This window comes from Anomalospiza imberbis, chromosome 17 (genome assembly GCF_031753505.1).
Source record: "Anomalospiza imberbis isolate Cuckoo-Finch-1a 21T00152 chromosome 17, ASM3175350v1, whole genome shotgun sequence".
Lineage (NCBI taxonomy): Eukaryota > Metazoa > Chordata > Aves > Passeriformes > Viduidae > Anomalospiza > Anomalospiza imberbis.
In genome coordinates, this window is record NC_089697.1 from 11813636 (window position 1) to 11834259 (window position 20624).

Consider the following 20624-nt stretch of genomic DNA (forward strand, 5'->3'; position numbering starts at 1 on the left):
GAATGTCACTGATTTGTGCTGCCTGGGGGACATGGGGGGGACACAGACCATCCCACTGGCAGTGTTGGAGACCACAGAGCCCCCAAACCTGCCTCTTTTGCCCCTGTGGGAATCCTCATGCACCTGTGTGCAGTGGGAACAGTTTGGGGTTAATTCCTCTGCAAACCCGCAGTGCAGCGAATGATGCTGCTTGTACGGGGCGTGGGGGGAAATAATGTTCAATTAAACTCTCCGTAAGGGAAGAAAAGCATCCAGCCCCATTCTTTACTGCTCATTTTAGTAATTTCTTCCAGATAACCTACACATCTGTGTCAGTGCAATTAAAGCAGAAATTCTGTCTAATGAACAGTTGTAGCCCTTGGGCTATTGCGGAACGAACAATGAAGTTGGAAACAGTCTTATTAAAATAATAATTAAGAAACAAGGGTTGGGAGACAGAGGGAGGTGCAGATGAGGTGGTGGTGGGCTGTTATAGGGTGAGGAGCAGAGAAGAACTGAATTCAGGCTGGTTCTGGACTTCCAGGGGTGACTCCCACGGTGACCCTCGCCTGTAGAAGGGACTGGTGAGGTTGGACCCAGGGCTGGGCACAGGGTCATGCCAGGGGCACGTGGTCATGCCATGTCACAACAAAGCAGGCTCTCAGGCCAGGCTTGCACTGGCGTGGAAGTGTTGGCCTGGGGTGGCTGTGGCCTGGCCCCGTCACGGCCAATGTTTGTGCTCCTGTTCAGCAGATCAGTGATTCTGCCTGTGTATTTTATTTTGAGGTTTTCTGGTTCTTCAACATTTAATAAAGCTCAGAGAGGAAGGAGAGTGTTTCTTGTGTTAGACAGGATTATATTTTGTTTTGTTTTTTTCCCAGAAAACCATCGATTGCAGTAAAAAAACCAACACTCTGCATACCCACATAGTTTGCTTTAACTTTCTTTTATTTTTTGCATTCCTGAGGACGGAGACTGAGCAGGCTCAGCTGTGTCAGTGATGGGGACTGGCCAGTTTTTCTCATATGATGCAGTTTATTCTTTTGTTTCTAAGTAAATAAAAACAAAAAAATTCTTTCCAGTGTTGTTAACCCTTGGGGTTATTATACTGTTTCTCCAGGAGTCATCATTTTATGCCAATAAATCAGTTAAAACTTGGAGCTGGCTTTTTCGAACTTAATACATTCCTATTTAGAAATGCATGTGCTGCAGAAAGCTACTGACGTCTCAGATTAATAAAATAAATTAAAAAAAAAAAAAAAAGCAAATGCCGTAAAAAAAGAGGCCAGACAAATCCCACTGGAATGATACACTGGAATGATTTTAGTGGGATTTATATCTATGAGCTGTGGGGGTTTTGTGGTTTTTTTTTTCCTTTTGAAATGGTTGTGAACCAGAGTGATTACTTATCATTTTCATTTTAACTCCATCTGACAAATCGTTTTAGATGGAGAAGGCAATACTGCGTCTTTAAATGGCTACTCTGTCAGCGCATCTTGCAGGGCTTTAAATGCCCTTTGTTATCGCAGTCTAGACAGGACGCAGGCGGAATATTTGATATGTTATAAGGCAGAGATGTGACAAGGTTGAATTAATTTACTGGCTTATTTAAAGCTGAATTTCAAAACATCTTTCCTTACAAACTTGGTTTTTTCTCTCTCTATCCTATATTTTTTTTTCCAAGTTCGTGCAGTATTTTCAACTGTTTAGACTGGGAGAGGAGACATTGGCTTACTGCAGCCTGCAGTACTTTAATTGCCCTTTTTATGACTGTCTAGACATCATGCAGATGCATGTTTGTGGTGAGAAGACATTTCCCCCTCTGGTTATACGATAGTCTGAAACCTTTACATTCCCTATCTCCTTACCCTCTCTGCCTTGGAATGCGCTTTACTCCCTCCATCCCTGAAAATCACTTTTTCCCTCAGTTTTATTTTTTGAAGGACGCTTGGGCCCCCGTTTTCCTTCTCTTTTCCACATGCTGGTGTGCAAACGCTTCGTGGGGATGGAGGCGTGATGAGGGGATGGCTCTCGGGTGTCGCTGCACCGGGGGTGTCCCCGCAGCCCTGTCCCCGCCGTGGGTGCGGGTCCCCGGAGGAGCGAACACATCGGCGGGCTTTCAGTGGGTGCGGAGTTTTAGTTATGCAAATCGATGCATTAATTAACCCCGTTGCTATAGCTACTGCTTTATTGTTAAGTGCAGTGAAAAGGGGACAGGCTGTGTCCATGGATAATCCTCCCGTCGGTGCTGTGCCCTCTCCCGCCCCGCCGAGCGCCCCGCGCCCGGTGCGGGGCAGCTGCATCCCGCATCCCGGCGGGCAGGTGGCGGGGCAGGGCCGGCCCCACAGCGGCCGGGATGGGCCAGCCGGGGCTCCACCGCCTCCCCCGAGCCCATTGTGGGGGCTGACCCGGGGGTCGGCTCCCTGCAGCCCCCCTGCCCCGTGTGTCTGGGGATGGGACGGGGGAGCGGGACAATGGGGCGGCAGGAGGGACGCAGATGGGCCGGGATGGGGATGGGGATGCTCGGGCAGGGCAGGAATCCCCGGGATGGGGATGGAGATGCTCAGGGGAGTGGAGAGAGCACCCCGGGATGGGGATGGGGATGCTCAGGGGAGTGGACAGAGCACCCCGGGATGGGGATGGTCGGGGGAGGAGGCAGAGCACCCCGGGATGGGGATGGGGATGGAGATGCTCGGGGGAGTGGACAGAGCACCTCGGGATGGGGATGGTCAGGGGAGGAGGCAGAGCACCCCGGGATGGAGATGGGGATGGGGATTGGGTTTCTTGGGGAGGGCAGGGAACTCCAGGATGAGGATGTTCAGGAAGGGCAGGTGACACCAGCCCTGCTCTTGGCCCCAAACCCCATCTGTGCCTGGCCTTCTCTGTGTTTGCACCCTAAAACCTGCACACGCAGAATCCCCCAACGAAACAGACTTCCCAGCAGATCTGCCGTGGGAGTTAAAACCTTTCTCAGGCTGTTGCTGCAGCTGAGGTGGAAGTAAATTTATTACCTTTAATTTTGTCAGATTTGGGGCGGTTGTACTCACCTCCCCCATTCACTCTGGTGTGTGTATGTGTGTATATATATATATATATATATATATATATATATATAAATACAATTTTTTTTTTCACATCTCTGTGAGACTGTGCACATGCATTCGCTCCCATCTGGTGGTAGCGACCAGTTCAGACCAGTTCAAGAACTGAACTTGAATCCTGCAGTGACCAGACACAGTGTGCCTTGTCTGGGCATTTGCATGCATTTTGCATATTTTTTTCCCTGCAATGCATAATTTTGCCTGTAACTTAAGATTGTCCTTGTTCCCTGGGAGTAGCTTGCCTTGTGAAAGGTCACTCCTCTGGTGAGCGGGAGCTGCAGAGTGGCACAGATGATAACGGCGCTTGGGAAGAGGCAGAGCAGGGAGTGTTTCCCGTATTTTGGCCCTGGACCGTGCTGAGGAAATCCGGTCGCAATTCCAGCCCTGTCATGACCTGTGTGGCTTTGGCCAGCTTGCTCAATCTGGGTTTCGACACCCGTCTGCGAGCCAGGGCAGCCCCTGTGGCACTGCTGCCCGGGGCTGCGTGTCCTGGAGCCCCTGGGGGAGCTGCAGCCTCAGGACAGGGGCACGGCAGGGTCCCAGCACTGTTCCCAGATGTCAAGGGGCTCCTTGGGGCTGTGCTGGTTGATAAGTGAGGTGGTGTGAGGGAGCCGTGCTGGCATGGAGTGGAAATGCTGGAGGAGCACAGGTGACCCAGCCACAATTTGGGGTGTTTTGTGGCTTTTCTGCACCTCTCTCGTGTCCCTGAGCTGGGTGCCGGGTGTGAGTTAATGTGGCAGGGAGGCACAGGCACTGCTGCTGTGCTGTGTCTCACTCGAGGTGCCCCTGCATGAGCACTGGTCCCACAGGACTTGCTGGGCACCGTGTCAGGGGTTGGGTGCTGGCACTGGGGCACCTGGAGCTGCTTTGGTCTCTGATGGGGTCATGGCTGAGCACACTGGGAATTGACCAGTGGATGGCTTCCCCAAGAATAAGTGGAAATGGAAACTTTCTAGGGGACAGCCAGGGTGTAGAGACATCTGGTGAAACATGGTGTATCCAGCATTTGTTCAGCTGGGAGAGGCTGTGGTTGACGCCAATGACATCCTCAAACCCCATTCTGCACGCCCCCGTGCCGTCCCTGCTGTGCACTGGGGTGTCGCACAGGGAGCGGGACAGCCTGTGCCGTCTCCGTGCCCTGCTGCTGCTGCCTTTCTGTGTGCACAGCAAGGGCAGCCTGCTGGGTCCTCGTGACCTCCAGTGTTCGAGGCGCCGTGTTGTGCTGGGCTGGGTGACAAACGCATCCCATGTTCCCTGGTGTCCCCGCGGCAGCGGGCTCTGGCACCGCTGGGTGATGCAGTGCAGGTGGATGCAGCTGAGGGAGGCTGCAGGTGCCCTGTCAGTGTGAGGCAGCTCCGTTGCAGTGGGAGACAGGGCTGGGAGGAAGCTGGAATCAGAAACCCAATCCCTGTAATTGCCGTTCGCTTTCTGGAGAGGGGGCAAAGCCCTCCCTGCATGGAGCACTTGCTCTCCTTGGAGCGTCTGCGTCTGGCAATTTGTCTGTCGAAACAGATGTGGGCAGCGACAAACATCTATTTCTATAACTAGAAACAAATTTGGTAATTGCCTCTTTCAACAGGACTTGCTCAAGCAGGAAATGAAATTCCTAAATGGCAGTTAGCAAAAGTATTTATAGCTAAGTTCATAAATGAGATGTGCTTTCCTTTGTCATGAGTTTCTGCTGGTGGAAGGAAAAAAAAAAACCTCTCCAGTAGCAAGCCACATATTGATCAGGAGTGTTTCCAGGGTATACGAAAATACTTATTTATTAATGTGTTTATTTTTACTGGCTGTTAGAAATACCCCTGACAAACAAAACCTGTTTGGTCTTTCAGGGTCAGCTGGTGGGGTTTGATCCGGATATTGTGTGCTGTGTTTTTTCACTCATTATTTGGTTGATTTTTTTTTTTTTTCCTGGCTCAGGCTATTTATGACTGCAGATGGTAAACTCTAGTTCTTGTGTTCCTCTCTCTTGGTGCTCTTGTTCAAAGGGGTGGGTGATGTTCTGCCCTCACCCTTGCCCAAACATCATCCAGGCCTGATGCTATTGTGCTTCCTCTTGGGAAGCAGGAGGTGTTTTGGATGTTCTCATCTTGGTGGGGGCCATGAGCCCTGCTCAACATTTTCTAGTGAGCAAGCAAATTTACCTGTCTTTTAAGTGCAAAATCAAAATGACTTAATTCTTTTAGTCCAGTTCAGCTGTTCTCACCCTTGGGAGTAACTTCAAAAGCCATATACTCCTTCCAGTCATCTCGGTAGGCTGGGATCAGCCTGACTGTGTGTGAAATGCCTTGTCTAAAAATCCTGGAAAAGGGGAGGGTGAGAGAAGTAGGCACATAAAAGAGAGAAGGGGTTGGCATATGCAAGATTTCAGAGAGTCGGTGTGTCCCAAAGAACCTTGTTAGTTCTCATTGCTCTGAGGGAGCTGTTTCTTGTCTTCAGGAGTTTCTCTAAACAAGTGTGTCTGGCTGACAGGTCTCTGCTCGGAGCCCACAGCGTCCTGGCTGACAGAGCTGCTGACCCCAGCTCTCACATTTGCCATTTCCCTGTAAAAGCTGAGTTCTGCCATGCTGATCCTGCCTCTGTGGCCCTTGGATGCGTGTCCCACTCCCTGCAGCTGCCACCGAGCTGGGTGAGCTCAGGAAGGTCACCTTCTGAAAACAGGCCCAGTGGTGCGGCCAGGACAGTTGCTGTGGTTTTTAAGCACTAAAAAATGTTCTGAGGCCCAAGCAGTCTGATATTTCTGTGACTATTAAGCATGAAATGGGGTTGTTTCCTTTAAAACAAACAAAACTGGGGGTGGGGGGATGAGGCCATCATTTGCCAGTGACTCAGAGGATGTGATGCTTGATTACCTGGGGTGACATCTGAAGAAAAAGAACCATATTAAAAACAGTTATGGCCCAAGGCTCGGCACTATGGACAGGACTTCTTGAGCCCCTATTCCCTGTTTTCCAGCAATGTTTTTTTTTTTTCAGCTGGCTCCTTTTCTGAGTCTCACTTGCTGCCTGCCCTCCTGCCCCATCTCAGCCTGTCATCACTGGCTTGCCCGGCATCATTTCTGCTCGCTGCATCAGAATTGACTGTGCTGAATCCAGAAATGAGGTTTAGCTGTTAACTGTACTGATGATGCGTGAAGCAGGCCCAAAATGATCTCCTCCCAGCTGTCCTGCCTGTTGTCACAGGCCTGATCCTGGTTCCTTTGGTGCCTCGGTGTTGCTGCAGCTTCAAGGTGCTGCCAGTCAGTGCCAGCAGCAGCACTATCAATACTGAGATCATATTCTCTATCTTCCCCTGCTCTCTTGTAAACAAACACAATTGTTGACAACCTGATGGGCCCTTCATATCTGGTTTTATGGAGGTTTTAGAAGACAAATGTAGTCAAAAATAGTGCAGTAATGACTTTGCCTGATTGTTTCTGAGATGACCTAGCAGATGAGCCAGGGTGAGTAATCTGCCATCTGAAGTTCTTTGTTCTTTCATCTCTTCTTTGCTGTCCACAGCCTCTGAGAGGGAGAACACTCTTTAAGGAGAGTAAGAGTATGTGTGTGTGTAAAAGTGTGTAAGAGTGTGTGTGTGTGTGAGTTTGTAAGAGAGCGTGTGAGCGTGTTAAGAATGTGGAACTCTGTGAGTGTGTTAAGAGTGTGAGGGTTTTTTTAACTTTTTTCTTTAGGAGTTATGGCTAGCACAGCTACGTTTCTTCATCTTAGCCATTATCTCTTGAGTAATTTCACTTCTTCTCATCACTTCTCACATGATACACAATTCCAGTACCATATAGAAATTGTAATTGAAGCTCGGGGAGGACTGGTTTGACCTGCAGATTTGTGTTACACCTGGCTGAAAGCACAGGTCATCTTGGCTGAGACCCTGCCCGTAAGCTGTTCTGTCCAGATGTAAATAATAGCTGGAGTGTCTGGAATGATTGCAGCAAAATACAAGTTTTGGTTTGAGTTTTTTTTCCTCCTTTATACTTGTGGTGGTTTGGAGAGTTTGTCTTCTGCAGAGATACTCTGTGTGGAAGGAGGAGCATTAATAAAGTTTATAGGAAACATTTTATGAACTGAAATGTAGCTGTAAAAGGCAAAGCAATGCATTTAAAGTGTAACCCAGCCTCACCTCCCCTGTGGCTGTGAGGGTGCTCCCAGCATCCCCATTGACTCAAATCTCTCTCCCTCCTTGTAAATACATTAATTAATTTGAACCTGTGGGTGCCAGTATTCTGTTTATAAGGACTCGAGGAAGCTCCCAGATGCACCTTCCTGCAGCATCTCCTGTGGAGCTATGAGCGTGGTCTGCAGCGTGGCTGGCGCCTCAGTGCGGGACCCACACGTAAATCTGTACATTTGAGACACTTCAGAGCTTTATGGCCTTGGTGACTGGGCAGCAGGGTGGGCAGCAACAGCATGAGCTTCTTATAAATACAGGAGAGTGGAGTCCACAGGCTTTGGAAGCAGCAGAGTCCCCATCACTCATTGATACATCTCCATAATCCACTGCAAAGCCCTTGTTCAAGGCCACGCGTGGTTTGAAGTGGCAAGCGAGCAGTGAAGGTGAAGAATGGGACGTGACAAGTGCTTCTCCTTGGTCACGAATACCCCGTTTTAGGGTGGTGAGAATCTGGGGGGGAAAATGCTGAGTTGCAAAACAGTTGCACGCACAGTGCCCGGCTCCCGGAGCTGCCGCGTCTAGACAGAAAATACGGAAAAGCAGGTTGTGTCACTTAAATGTGATGTCTGAACCTGTTAGTTTGAAACGTATTCTGGAATAAAAATTATGCAAAATTAAATTAGTGTGACCTTGCTTTGCATTTGGAGGCGGAATATGCCCATCTTGTAAAGCCTAGTGCATTTATAACACTTCCCTTGGGGAAAATTACAGAGAGAAATGGAATGAGGTCTCTTCTAATTGAAAAGTGACAATGATTAGGAAGCCAAATACAAAATGTGTTGAGTATTTTTTTTCTTGTTTTGTTGTGTGTGTGTTTTTAAGAATACCAGTAGAATTATAAATTATGTGCTTTGCAGTTTGGCTTGTTTTTCATTCCCCAAAGGCTTTTTATTAGCATAGCAGCTGAATTGCACTTGTATAATAGCATATTAACTCAAACTTTGGGTTTTTAATGATCTTTCTTCATTAGTTTGACTGAGCTGCTTGGATAAAAATCTTACTGAGCATATCCAGCTTTCCAGTGTGTTGGGTTTGTTTTCCCTTCTGCAGAAAAGAAGCCCATGAAGACAAGTTAAAACAGAGGAACTTGGCAGAAACTTTGGTGCCTCGAGTGGGTATGAGTCTCTTGAAACATGAAAAGCACAAATTGAGTGTGTGGGGTTTGTTTTGGTATTTTTTTTGGGTTTTTTTTTTTTGTTGTTTTGTTTTTTTTGGTTTTTTTGTTTGGTTTGACTTTTTATTTTTTCTAAAGGCCAGATTGGGCAACCTCAGTGTTCTTGGGATTAAAGCAGGATGGGTTTGCTCCTGGGCATGGTAAGGCTGGGCTGCTCCTCAGAGCCTGGGCTTGGGGTAGAGATGGGGCAGGAGGAGCATCCCAGCTGGAAAGCAGCATCCCCTTTGTTCTGGTAATCATCCTGTGCCTTCCTGTTGCACCTCTTGGTGTAATCCCCAGCTGCAGCAGTCCCAGAGCACTGAGGGATGGGTGAGACACTGGTGTGTTGTCCCAGATGCTGATGGAATTCCCACTCTTTCTTCTTCTTCAGGCTCTGCTGGTTCTGTGTCTGTGTGTGCAGGAAGCCTGGTTTAGGTCATTTGTAAGTGACACATCTTGTGTGTCCCTACCTGGGAAGGAGTTTCCTGGGCCAAAACTTCACCTGTGTCACTGAAGCATCAGGACCAATTTAGCAAGGTTTGGTTCATTTAAGGCATCTCTTGTCCTAGGAAAGGAACTTCCCTTTATTACTACTTTGACCTTGTTTTTCTTCAGGAATATAACCCCTTTTAACAGAAAAGGAAGTTTTCCATCACCGGCTTTATTTATAATTTTTTTTGTGTTTTCTTACCATGGCCGAAGCGCATGCTGCATATTGAGGCTGAAGTGACTCATCTTCTTAAAAACGTTTGGGGTTTTTTTTGCTTAGTTTTTTCTTTTCCATAATGATTTGTGCAAGAGATGGGCTCTGCACCCAGGCTGGGTGGCTGCTCTGCTGCCCACAGGGAGAGCAGGCACAGGGGCTCTGGGATCTGGCTCTTCATGGGTGACCAGGGGAGCACCCAGGGGAGCTGTGGGGTGCCCTGTGCCTGGCTGGGGCTTCACCCTGCTGGAGGCTGGGGGAGGATGCTGTCAGTGCTCAGTTACAGCTGGCACCAGGACATGTCTTTGGGATGTGTAGGGACACCCCTACATAGTGGGAGTGACATGGGAAGAGTCCTTGTGCCTTCTTTTCAATGGTTTTGCATCGTCCCCTTTCCCAGCCCTTTAGGTTTTGGGGTGTTTGTGCCTGTGGTCAGTCTGGGTTCTGCTCAGAAGCAACGAGCTCCTGTTCCAGCCAGTTCCTCCAGCACAGGGCTCCAGGGGCAGCTTTTGGGTCCCACAGATGAGCTGTGCTGCTTTGGGGCTGGATCAGATTTATGGGAATGTTGTTTTCTTCTATGCTGTTCCTCTCGCAGTGGCTCTGGGAAACTTGTTGGGGTTGCTGTGAAGGACCCAGAGCTTGCCTTTTATTCTAGCTAAAAAGAATTTTTAAGGCAAAACTCCTGTACAATGTTTGGCTTTTAATCCCTTTCTTCCCACTCCATGTGTGACCTTTCTGAGTAGAGGCAGCTGCATTTTAGGGGTGCTGGAAGGGTCTGGGCTCAAAGTCCCTCATCCATCCAGCTCAAAGTGCCAGATAAGGCTCCTGCTTTCAAGGCATAATTCTGCTTTCTGCATGCAGTGGGTAGAGCTGGTGGAGCATTTTGGGCAGTGGCAGAAATAGCTGCTGTTTAGCAGAAAGAGCTCCAAGGTAACTGGCAGCACTCACCACCTGGACTGTTTTCTTGACATTTATTTGCTTTTACTGGCACTCAAATGCCACCTGTCAGGAGAAAGCTTTCCATTAAAAAAAAAAAAAAAAAACGCTGAAAAACCTAATAAATTTGCCTGACTCAGCAGAAGCCACCCCAGCTGGTATGAGTGGTGCCCTTTGAGGTCTGATGGGCCTTGCTGCGTGTCTGCAGAGATATATGTGTGTGTCTGTATAGATTAAATATAGATGGCAGCATCCATGATAGCTTAGGGCATGGCTTTCCCATTTTATAGCTGTCACTGCTGAGATGCAAACAAGCTGTAAATCCCCAGAATGATTGAATTCTGCTGTCTGGCCTCTCCTTTATTCTGGGCACTGGAGTTGCTGCTGCCCAGTCCTGGGGGCTGGGGGGAGTGACTAAGCAGTTTGGGAATGGCATGTACTCCCTGGGCAGCAAATTCATGGAAATAATGACCCAGCACAATGTTTGCCTCCAGTACCCAGTTTTCCTTAGCCTCAGAGAGGTGTGAGGAATTATTTCCTTAGGAAATTTTAGGAGCGACTTCTCGCTGCCTCCTGCCAAGTGTCTGCAGAATTAACCGGATAGTCTGTTGTTTGCTTGTTCTTGTTTGTTTGGAGGGGTTTTGGCAGTTTTCCTTTCTGCCAGTTCAAGCCACTCAAGCTGCCACTGTCAGCTGGCCGAGCCCTGAGCCGGGGGCTGTCTGGAGCTGCGGGATGTGGCCCCGTGGCAGACGCATCGCACCCATCTGGCGTCTCCCCCAAAAGCAGCAGCTCTCCCTGCCTGATTCCTGTGGTGGGTGGACAGCCTTGGAAACGGGGGCTGCCACTGCCTGCTGTGCTGGGCTGTCCCCTGGGCCACCACTGTCTGACCCCTGGGACACAGGGGATGTGTGCTTGTGCAGGGTTGTGCTGGGGAGGGCTCAGTCCTGTCCTCCCCGGAGGAAGGAGTAGCGGTGATGGGAAGAGAACTGTAGAAATTTAGCTTACATTTAGCTGAACTGTTTCTTTAGGATGAATTATGTTGGTTCGTGGCTCTGCAGCCCCAGGAGAGGCACGTGAGGCACTGGGATGCTCCTGGTTTTGTGCGCAGTTCTGGGGACACCCAACAGGTCTTTGGGAAGTCCTGTCTGTGCTGCAGCCAGGAAACTCTCTGCAGTATAGATTGTCTGCAAAGATCCCTCCTGGATACTCTTCTGTGACACTGAAACAGTGAATGAATGAGGTTTTTGTGGGCTCAGAGCCCACGTGTGAGAGCTGTAAAGGGAAGGGTGCAGTGTTGTCAGTGGTGTCTCAGCCGCTTCATTTGCTCTTGTGCTCAGTTACCTGCTGCTGTTCCTGATGGCTCAAAATCTGTCTGTCTCTCTTGCAGCGGAGTTGGAGTTTGTACAGATAATCATAATCGTGGTGGTGATGATGGTGATGGTGGTGGTGATCACGTGTCTGCTGAACCACTACAAACTCTCTGCGCGATCCTTCATCAGCCGGCACAGCCAGGGCAGGCGGCGAGACGAGAACCTCTCCTCAGTAAGTCACACCCTGCTCTTCCAGCCGTACATGCCAGCCTATGTTTGGCCTTGGCATCATCTGTCTCTGTTTTGGGGGTGAGGGGGCATTTTAGAGGTGCCTCTGGCTCTTTAGGATGCTGTGTGTGCTAATGGACAGCCACAGCCTCTGACTTTGCCCTGAGCTTTTCAGTTTGGATTTTACATTAGTAAAGTGACTGCACAAGGCTGTTCTTGGCGTGTCCTGTTCCTGAAACCACCACCCCCAGCTCGTTGGGGTTCATGTGCCTTGGTTTAGCAGTCCCAAACTACCCAGGTCTTTGGCTCCAGTTAGATTCTCAAGCGACTGTAGAAAACCTTCCTGCCTGCCCTGCAGAGAGCAGGAAATCCTGAGTAATTTGCTCCAGTTTTCACCAGTGCTGCTGCCATTACTTTGGTGGAAGGGGCAGAAATCACTTGTCAGCCAGACAAGCAGGGATCTCTCCAAGGGGATGTGCAAGAGGCTCTCTGCAACCTAGGCTCCCAGCTTCATAAAAGCCAGAGGAGAAATGTGTGAATTATACCTCTGACAGGGATTTGAGGGGAAGCCTTGCCAGCCTCAAGGCAGATGTTGGTTCATGCAGTTTGCTCAAATGTAGTGGCTCAGAGAGACTTAGAAGGATGTATAGAGAAAAGGCATCACATTTTCTTGGAGGGCGAGCATATACTGTTCACTGCTGCCTCCGTGGCTCTGTCTTCAGTGCAGGGATGTCTTGTACAGATACTTCTCTTTTTTAGCATTCACCCTGAAGGGTCTCAGAGCCCTTTTAATAGGGCTCCTTCAAGGTCACTGCTGCATGCCCCCTCCTCTGCAGGCTGCCAGGGCAGGCTGGCCACACCACTGGTGCTGTGTGCTGCTCTGTGTGGGGCTGTGCTCCCCTGAATCAAATCCGTCCTTGCTGCAGGAAAAAGATCAAATAAGGAGATTGCTCGGGTTTTTTTTCTTCTATTTTTCCATTTTCTTTCCTCTATTTTTTTTTTTTGAGAGGGATATGTAAGATCTTTCACTAAGCCAGCCTTGAGTGCAGTTGCAGGCTGCCAGGGCTGTCCCTCGTAGCTGCTGTTTTTGTCACACACCACACACAGCAGACAGAGATCCCTTCTTGGTCCCTTCTTGGCAGCTTTGTGAGGGGGATGCCCCTTGGGAAGGAGAGCTGTGCCAACCCCAGCCCAATCAACCCCTCTTGTTCTGTGGGCTGTGGAGCACTGGGCTGTGATCCCAGCTCGGGGTCTGTCCTCGCTGTAGTGGGATCGGAGTGCTGGGAATGCCTGATCCCACGGGATGCCTGATCCCACGTTAAACCAGCTGGTGTGAGGGTGGAGATGGCTCAGACACCTCCTGCTTTGGGGCTCAGAGCCCAGCTCCCCACACATATCCCAGCTCCACCCGGAATTCTTACGTTCCTCTTACGGTCCCATGCACACACTTGCAGCAGCAGAGTGTGGGCATCCGAGCACATGAGTTATTAAAAATAGCAGAAACATTGTTTTCCCATTTTCGGATTCTTTCACTGTATTATCATGTCCAGAATGTTTTACCTGCACCACGCCACATGTGTCGTTTTACATTTTCAAGGCAAAGTTCAGCTCAAGCCCTCTTTATTTTAATACAGTAATTCTGTTTTCTTAAGTGGCCTGCTTTTTATTTTCTTTAAAAAGAGTTCAGAAGGCTAATATGGAAAGAAAAGAGAAAAATCACATGGAGATTGACCAAAAATTTGAGGTTGAATGAAAAATTGACTCTTTAAAAACAATTCCTTTTTCCCCTTTATTGTTTTTTTCTATTTTAAATTTTACCAAGCCAAAATTTCCAGCCATTTTTTGGCTCAGCTCTGTTACTTATTCAGCCTTCAGACACATCAGTGATTAAATGGCTTTTCAGCAGTTCTTGACCTCTCTGCCTCTGCTCGACCCCAGTGAGGATGTGGAGTCTTCAAAACCTTTTTTGGAGCTAAGGAGAGAAATAGGAATGTATAATCTTGGGGATTTTTAATATTTTTTTCCCATCTTTATGGTTGTTCCCCATCTCCTGCCCTGTACCTGCTGTGCATGCAGCACTGATGGAGTGGCAGCAGAGATTCCCTGTGGTCCCAGCCCTCTCCTGATGGGACAGAGAAGCCCCTCGTGCGCTAACGAGCGGGAAGCTCGTTACAGGGGGATCCAGCATAATAAAGACCTAAAAGGCAGCACCTTTCGTGTCTGTCAGTGGAAAACAGTCTGAAGGAGGGCTGGAGGAGCCTGGCAGGCAGAGGCCACACTGGGCTGGATGCTGGTTCATGCAATCCATTAAACTTGCACTGAACTTTTTAAATCCCAAACTTCATTTTGGTGTCGTGACCGCAGACGGGCACCGGAGCTGCATTCGCGCTTTTCATCTGCTGAAATATTAAAGCAGTTCATCCCATGGTCAGGATGCTGCTGGGTCTGCTGGAGTCGTCCTTTTTTGTTGCTGCAGCTCAAAAATTACAGCTGAAGGAGAAATTAATTTCCCTAAAGGGTTTTTTAATGTGGCTCTCACTGGCAAGCAGTTTTTGTATTACTTCATGCATTTCTCCATCACCATTCTTGCTGTACTTAAACTCTTGTCTCCTCATGACAAGTATCTTTTATTTTCAGAACTAAGAATATTTAAGAAATGCTGCTGATAACTTTTTTTTCTTTTTAGAATGGCACTTTCTCTGCACCTTTGTACCAGTGGTATCCCACTCCCCCAAGAAAAAGTACCTTTGTGTCCCCCAAAATAGAAAATGAATCTTCCTGAAGGCTCAGAGACTTAATCTGCACCATGCAGCCTTACAGAGAAAATTCTCTGACATCACTAAAACAAGTAGTTCTAAAAAAAAGTTGAAGATTGATGTCTAAAAAGACATTTAAAAGTAATTTTAGGTTCTGCAGCAAGTCCTACAATACTTGTGGAGGCTTTTACAGTTGTGTTGCTCACCAGACAGCAGATTCTCACCTTTCTTTTCAGAAACCTGTGGCTTTCTAGGCTGTTCATTGTTGAGATGGATTCAAGTCCTAAATATTCTGAAAATCAGAGGTGGGTGAGGAGAGGCTGAGGATCTGCAGTGATGTTGCTCCCGCAGTTTTGCTTGGCTCAGTGGGGCCATGGAGCCATCCCAGGACCAAAGTAAAGGCTAAAAGCAGGGATGTATCCTGTCCCTTAGGCTTTGCCCTCCTCTGACTACTGATTTCCAGCTCTTTCAGTCTTGCTATGGGGTTTTTAGGGGAGCTGAGCTGCTCCCCAGATGGGTTTCATGGTAGTGTGTGAGGCAGGGTTGGTGCTGGGGAGCACTGGGTGCCTGTGGTCCATCAGCACTGGAGCATGGCCAGGCCCTGGAGTCCTGGGAGAGGTGGTCAATAAGGGCTGCAGAGACCCAGCTCCTACAGAAAATGGGTCTCCTGTCTGCTCCTCCTCTCTCTGCACATCCCATTTTAGCGCTGTTTCTGCTGGTTTGCTACTCTTGCATCCACGTGTTGCCCAGGGCATCATTCCTGGACCTCATCTGTACAAACAGATGAATGGTGTGTGAGCCAGAGCTTTGATTCCAAACACATGGGCAGGATCTTGGTGAGGCTCTGGCTGCGTGGGCACGTAGGGGTAGGGCGTGTTTGGGGTGGAGCAGCCCTGCCCATCACCTGCCACAGCGGGATGGCCCAGCTGAGCCTGGCAGGGCTGGGAAGCACCAGGAATCTCACCAGCCACCCTCGTGGGAGCTGGCTGACATCACTCCCGGGAAAGGGGGGAGCAGATGGGATATTGCCATGGCACTGCCCACTGCCAAGTTAAATATAAAACATCTAGCAGAAGGCAGCGGGGTACTCGCTGCTCAGGAAGTCTGCCACGGGGGCACGGCAAAGTAAACACAATTTTGGGAGTGCTTCCCGCTCCTGCCCACTGCTTCGGCGTCCTTTGGTTTGAGGTGACAGGCTGGCAGCGCCTGTGGTGGCACTGGAAATCCTCCCTGGGCCCTTTGGTGTCAGTGCCCGAGCACAGAGTTGGAGGGGAGGATTTGTCCTGTGGCAGATGCAGTTCCTCTTGGATCTTTTGGCTGCTGGGGGAGTTTGACTGCAGACTCTCCCTGCAGGCAAGAAATCCATGTAAAATGGACCAGACTGAGCAGTCGATGCCTGTGTAAACAATTGCATGTTGGAGCCTCGAGGTGAGGAATGAAGCAGGGTTGTCTTGCTCGGGAAGGGCCATGGGGCTGCAGCTCAGGCAGCGCGTTCCTCAGCTGTGGCCAGGGAACGTGCTGGCATGGTGGCACTTCACCTCTGCTCCAAGGAGGTGCTCCTGAAAAAGCCGTGGAGAAGGGGGAAGACTCTGGGCGGTCTCATTTCCATTTAAATCGCTGTTTTCCTTGCACTGGCACCAGCCCTGCCTTGAGGTTTGTGTGCAGAGCTGAGCTTCAGAACCCAGAACCTGATGGATTCTCTCTGTACCTGATACCAGGTCCTATGCCAAAGGAGAAAATACGTTCCAGCATTGGGGAAAAATGAGAAAACAGGAGGGTGGGGGATATAATGGGTTGTTTCTCTGGAGATTTTAATGTGGTGCTCATGTGCTGTGTTTGGGGCAGGTAGAGAAATAGGAGTTCTCGTAGGAGGAAGGTGTGTGGTTTCCTCAGACCAGCCTCTCAGTGCAACACTTAAAGGGAAAAAAGGGGTTTATTTTTCCCTTTTTTTTTTTTTTTTTGTTTTTGTTTTTTGTTTTTGTTTTGTTTTGGTTTTTTTCCCACTGGTGCTAAATACTTCTGCCTGTGCCTGGCTTACTAGTGCCAGGACTGGAGATTCACCTGCAAGGAACTGGGAAGTTCCAAGTTATAATTCCAAGCCTTCTGGCTGTTTTCCTCCAGCTCTGCCTGCCAGAGGGATGTTGCTATATGTGAATATTAGCAATATTTAAATATTGCAGTTCCTAAGGCAAAAAAAGTCTGGGGTGAATTGTGGGTGCTCAGAGTATCACCAGCAGATGGGAAGAACCTTTGTTTGTTTGTTTTGATCATGAATTGTAAACTAGTCTCAGGGTTTGGGGGAAATTGTGGCTTCACCATGCCCGGGGTTGTTGGCACTGGGGTTTGGATTTCAGGACCAGGGTGATCCTTGCAGTGTAAGAAAGCCTCTGCACTTCAGTCCCTCAGTCTATTTAAGCCAAGGACCACTGACTCTTTGAGGAAAAAATACTCTGAAACCACCCTGTTGCTACAGAGTTGTTTTTTTTTTTTCCTTTCTTTTTTTTTAGCCAAATCAAAATTAGGCTTAACATTTGGTTATTCACTTATTATCTTTATTTTCCCATGATGTCTGTGGTTGTGAGCATCAGAATGTGGGTGTGAGGAGGTTTTTTTTTGTTTGGTTTTTGTTGTTTTTTTCTTTTTTTCTTTTTTCTTTTTTTTAATCTTGTCGTTATTTCATGGAGCATTTTTTGATGTCTTGTGAATCACCCACGGCTCATGGATCACAAATGGAAAAATACTCCTCTGGCACGTTTGAACCAGGGAAAGAACCCTGCTGGGGGTCTGGGGGTGGGAGGGGGAAGTCTGCAAATGGGAGGGGGCTGTTTGGTGGCGTGGTTCTCATCATTCATTCTGCAAGCGGTCCATTAAATGGAGACTGAGGTGCAAGGGAGGGAAGTTTTGCTCAGAAGGGCTGTTTTCAGTGGCGATGTGGTAACACTTGCGCGTGTGTGCCCAGCACACACGGTCGTAGTTGGAGATGCTGGCTGGACTTGGTGCAGACGGGGCAGGAGCACGTTGGTGGCAGTGTCTTCTCTAGGTGACACCTGGCACAAGCTGATGGCAGAAAGAGCTTACAGCCCTGGCATCACTCACCTGGCCTCTCTTCTCCTTTCCCATGCAGGAGGGAAGCCTGTGGCCCTCGGAAAGCACCGTGTCGGGGACCGGCATAACCGAGGTGAGGGCGCCGCGGGTGCCGCCGCCCGTCCCGCTGTCCCGCCGTGCCGCAGCACCTCACGCCTCTCACCCTCTTTCCTCTCCTCTCCCTTCCAGCAGCAGATCTACACCCCGCGGCCCAGCGAGCGCCTGGCAGTGCCCTCCTTCCTGCAGAGGGACCGCTTCAACCGGTTCCAGCCCACGTACCCGTACCTGCAGCACGAGATCGACCTGCCGCCCACCATCTCGCTGTCGGACGGCGAGGAGCCCCCGCCCTACCAGGGACCCTGCACGCTGCAGCTGCGCGACCCCGAGCAGCAGATGGAGCTCAACAGGGAGTCCGTGCGGGCACCCCCAAACAGAACCATCTTCGACAGTGACTTGATAGATAACTCCGTGTTCGGGGGGCCATGCCCCCCCAGCAGTAACTCTGGCATCAGTGCCACCTGCTACGGCAGCAGTGGCAGGATGGAGGGGCCGCCACCGACCTACAGCGAGGTGATCGGCCACTACCCCGGCTCCACCTTCTACCAGCACCAGCAGAACAACAACGGGATGCCCCCCATCTTGGAGGGCAGCAGACTCCATCCCTCACAGATCAATGGCCTTGAGAGCACAACGACGACGACGACGACGACGGCGTGGAACAAAGAGAAAGAGAAACAAAAAGGGCATCCCTTTTAAAAAATATAAAAAAAAAAAAAAAAAAAAGGAAAAATGAAAAACAAAAAGGCAAGAAAGTAAATGAAACACTCTGCACTTCTCATTAAAAGAAAAAGGAGAGAGAGAGAGTTGAGGAAGATGAGCAAAGAAAAAAAAAATAGAAGCCCTTCCCCATCTCTCCGTGTATAAATATTTACTTGTTATGTCTGGTCTGAATGCACAAGCCTACCAAGCTTGCAAAAACATTTCTTTATTGAGCTGTGTCTAGACGTTTAAAAAGGAAAAAAAATTCAACTGTAGTCTTTTTTTTTTGTTTGTTTCTAGTTGGGCTGTGTGTGAATGCTTTTTTTTTTTTGTTTGTTTGATTATTTCACTTATCTTTAAAAACAAAATATTTGCACAAAAACCATTTTGTTTAAAGATCTGCAATATAAATATATAAATATATATTAAAAATAAGAGAAAGTGTATGTGTAAGGAGCAGGAGTATTTTTGTATTAGAAGAGGCCTATTCAAAAAAAAAAAAAGTTGTTTTCTGAACTAGAAGAAAAATGGCAATTTTTTGAGTGCCAACTCAAAAAGCATGTATTACATTGTAAAAAAACAAAAAAACAAAAAAAATCAAAAGCAGGGGTTTAGAGTTATTTATATAAATGTTGAAATTTTGCACTATTTTTTAATATAAATATGTCAGTGCTTGTGTTGGTCAAAGCCTCTATCATTCTACCATGAACCTGTTAAGGGATCTTTGTGGAAGTGAAGAACAAAGTAGCTGGAAGGGAGGAGGATCGCTGGAGTGGAGATGCCAGCCCTGGGAGGAGCGGTGAGCGAGACTGCAGCTTATGCAAATCCTTAATTTCCAGAGTCCCAGCGCGTGGCCGCCGACAGCCACGGCTTTTATACATTCCCTACAAAGCAAGAGGAGTTGGTGTGTGTCTGTCTGTCATCCGGTAGGATTATTGGAGTAACAAGGTAAAATGAAAATTCCCTGCTTCCCGCAGTCAGGAATGACTGAAGCAGGCAAAAAATACTTGATTTTTTTTCTTTTTTTTTTTTTTTTTTTTTTTTTTTTTTTTTTTTTTGGACAACCTCTAACTTTTTGGAGGGGAGGGTGGTGGGGGTTGAGAATAAACTTCTGTGTCTGAAGGAACAAAAGTGTATTTTGGTTTATTTCTTTCCATGTTCAACTGAAGGGCCCTGTTGGAGCCATAGCGGTGGTTGTGGAAGTCGATGTGAGGAACTGGTAACGCACCCACTGGCTGCCCTTCAGCTGGGTTTAAATGTCTCACTGAAAGGACAAGGTGGAAAGTGTGGTGGTGGTGGTGAACATCATTTTAATTTTGTTTCAACCTCCCAAACCTCAGTTTGGGATAACCGGGCACAGCCGTGTCCCGCGGCGCCGCCGTCCCTGGTTGTCGCTATCTTTTACGTTTGTTATCCAGCTAAAGAGGCACCAGGTACAGTAGATGGAAATGAATCTACTCCTGTGTTGTATTAATTAAAAGCTACAAAAATAATGCTTAAGGCTTTAGAAGCAACGCCCCTTACCTCTTCTGGGACGTCCTCCCCCCCAGGTCCCGCTGCCCTCCCGCCGTCGCGCGCGGTTAATTTATCTTGGTTTCGGAAGCGCTTTGTCTTGCTCTGCTCTTGTTTACATTTTCTGTCACCTCGGTGTCTGGTAGGGGCCTCACCCTCGTGGTGAGTCTGTAGGTGACTGAGCGAGTGCGTGTGAAACCTGAGAGAGCGAGGGGGAGAAGGCAAAAGGGGAAAATCCCGTTGTGGGTCCCGTCTCTCCGAGCGCGAGGAAGGGTCGGTAGGGAGCCACAGAGAGCGAGGATTTTACAAGGGGGTGTGATTTGTTTTCCTGCAGGATGCTATCTAGTAGAGTGACATAAATGAAAGATATAAAGGCAATAACTATTGTTTTTAAGCAACTTTTTTATTACTTGAAAAAGAAAAAAAAACATAACCATGAGAACGGTTTTGAAGTTCTGACCATTTGAACAATATTTATATATATTTTAAAGAAGATGGTGAATAGCTGAACTTGAAGTTTGATCATTATTTTTTTGCTTTTTGTTTTAATTTCTGCCTAGAAATAGTCCTGTACCTTCTCAGTACTTCAGACTGCTTTTCCACAGTTCTTGAAATCTTCATAGTTTTACAGTCACATAACCTAAATTTTGATGACCTAAAAAGAAAAAAAAAAAGAAAAAAAAAAAAAAGAAAAGCCACAAAAAATAAAGTAATGCAAAGGAATAAATCTAGTTTGTCATGAAAGGTACAAAACTGGTGAATTTGTACGAGTTTTTAAAATGTATCTTTCCTTTATGTAACATGTCTATTTAGTGCCTTATTAAACAAACAGTAACCCTCCCTTATTAGAGAGGGGGACACAAAATCATCGTTAGCGTTACGAGTAACCAGCGTCTGGTCCCTTGCTCCTTTGGACCTTGCATTCACTTTTCC

At 48.2% G+C, this 20624-nt stretch overlaps 2 protein-coding genes across 4 annotated transcripts in view; one reads left to right on the top strand and one right to left on the bottom strand.

Moving 5' to 3' along the window:
- Positions 1 to 20400, top strand: part of PMEPA1 (prostate transmembrane protein, androgen induced 1) — a 41619-nt gene extending 21219 nt beyond the window's left edge. For 2 of the 3 annotated variants that reach the window (XM_068207994.1, XM_068207996.1), the window contains 3 exons: positions 11430 to 11584; positions 17461 to 17514; positions 17610 to 20400. In XM_068207994.1, coding sequence (XP_068064095.1) covers positions 11430 to 11584; positions 17461 to 17514; positions 17610 to 18176 — 776 coding nt within the window. In that variant the 3' untranslated portion in view covers positions 18177 to 20400. The remainder of the gene's footprint in view (positions 1 to 11429; positions 11585 to 17460; positions 17515 to 17609) is intronic. The other variant, XM_068207995.1, reaches the window with a different exon arrangement.
- The window catches only part of PCK1 (phosphoenolpyruvate carboxykinase 1), a 59909-nt gene continuing 45714 nt past the window's right edge, over positions 6430 to 20624 (bottom strand). Inside the window, exon 10 of the mRNA XM_068207993.1 lies at positions 6430 to 6488. Within this exon, the coding sequence (XP_068064094.1) occupies positions 6445 to 6488 (44 nt within the window). The 3' untranslated portion in view covers positions 6430 to 6444. The remainder of the gene's footprint in view (positions 6489 to 20624) is intronic.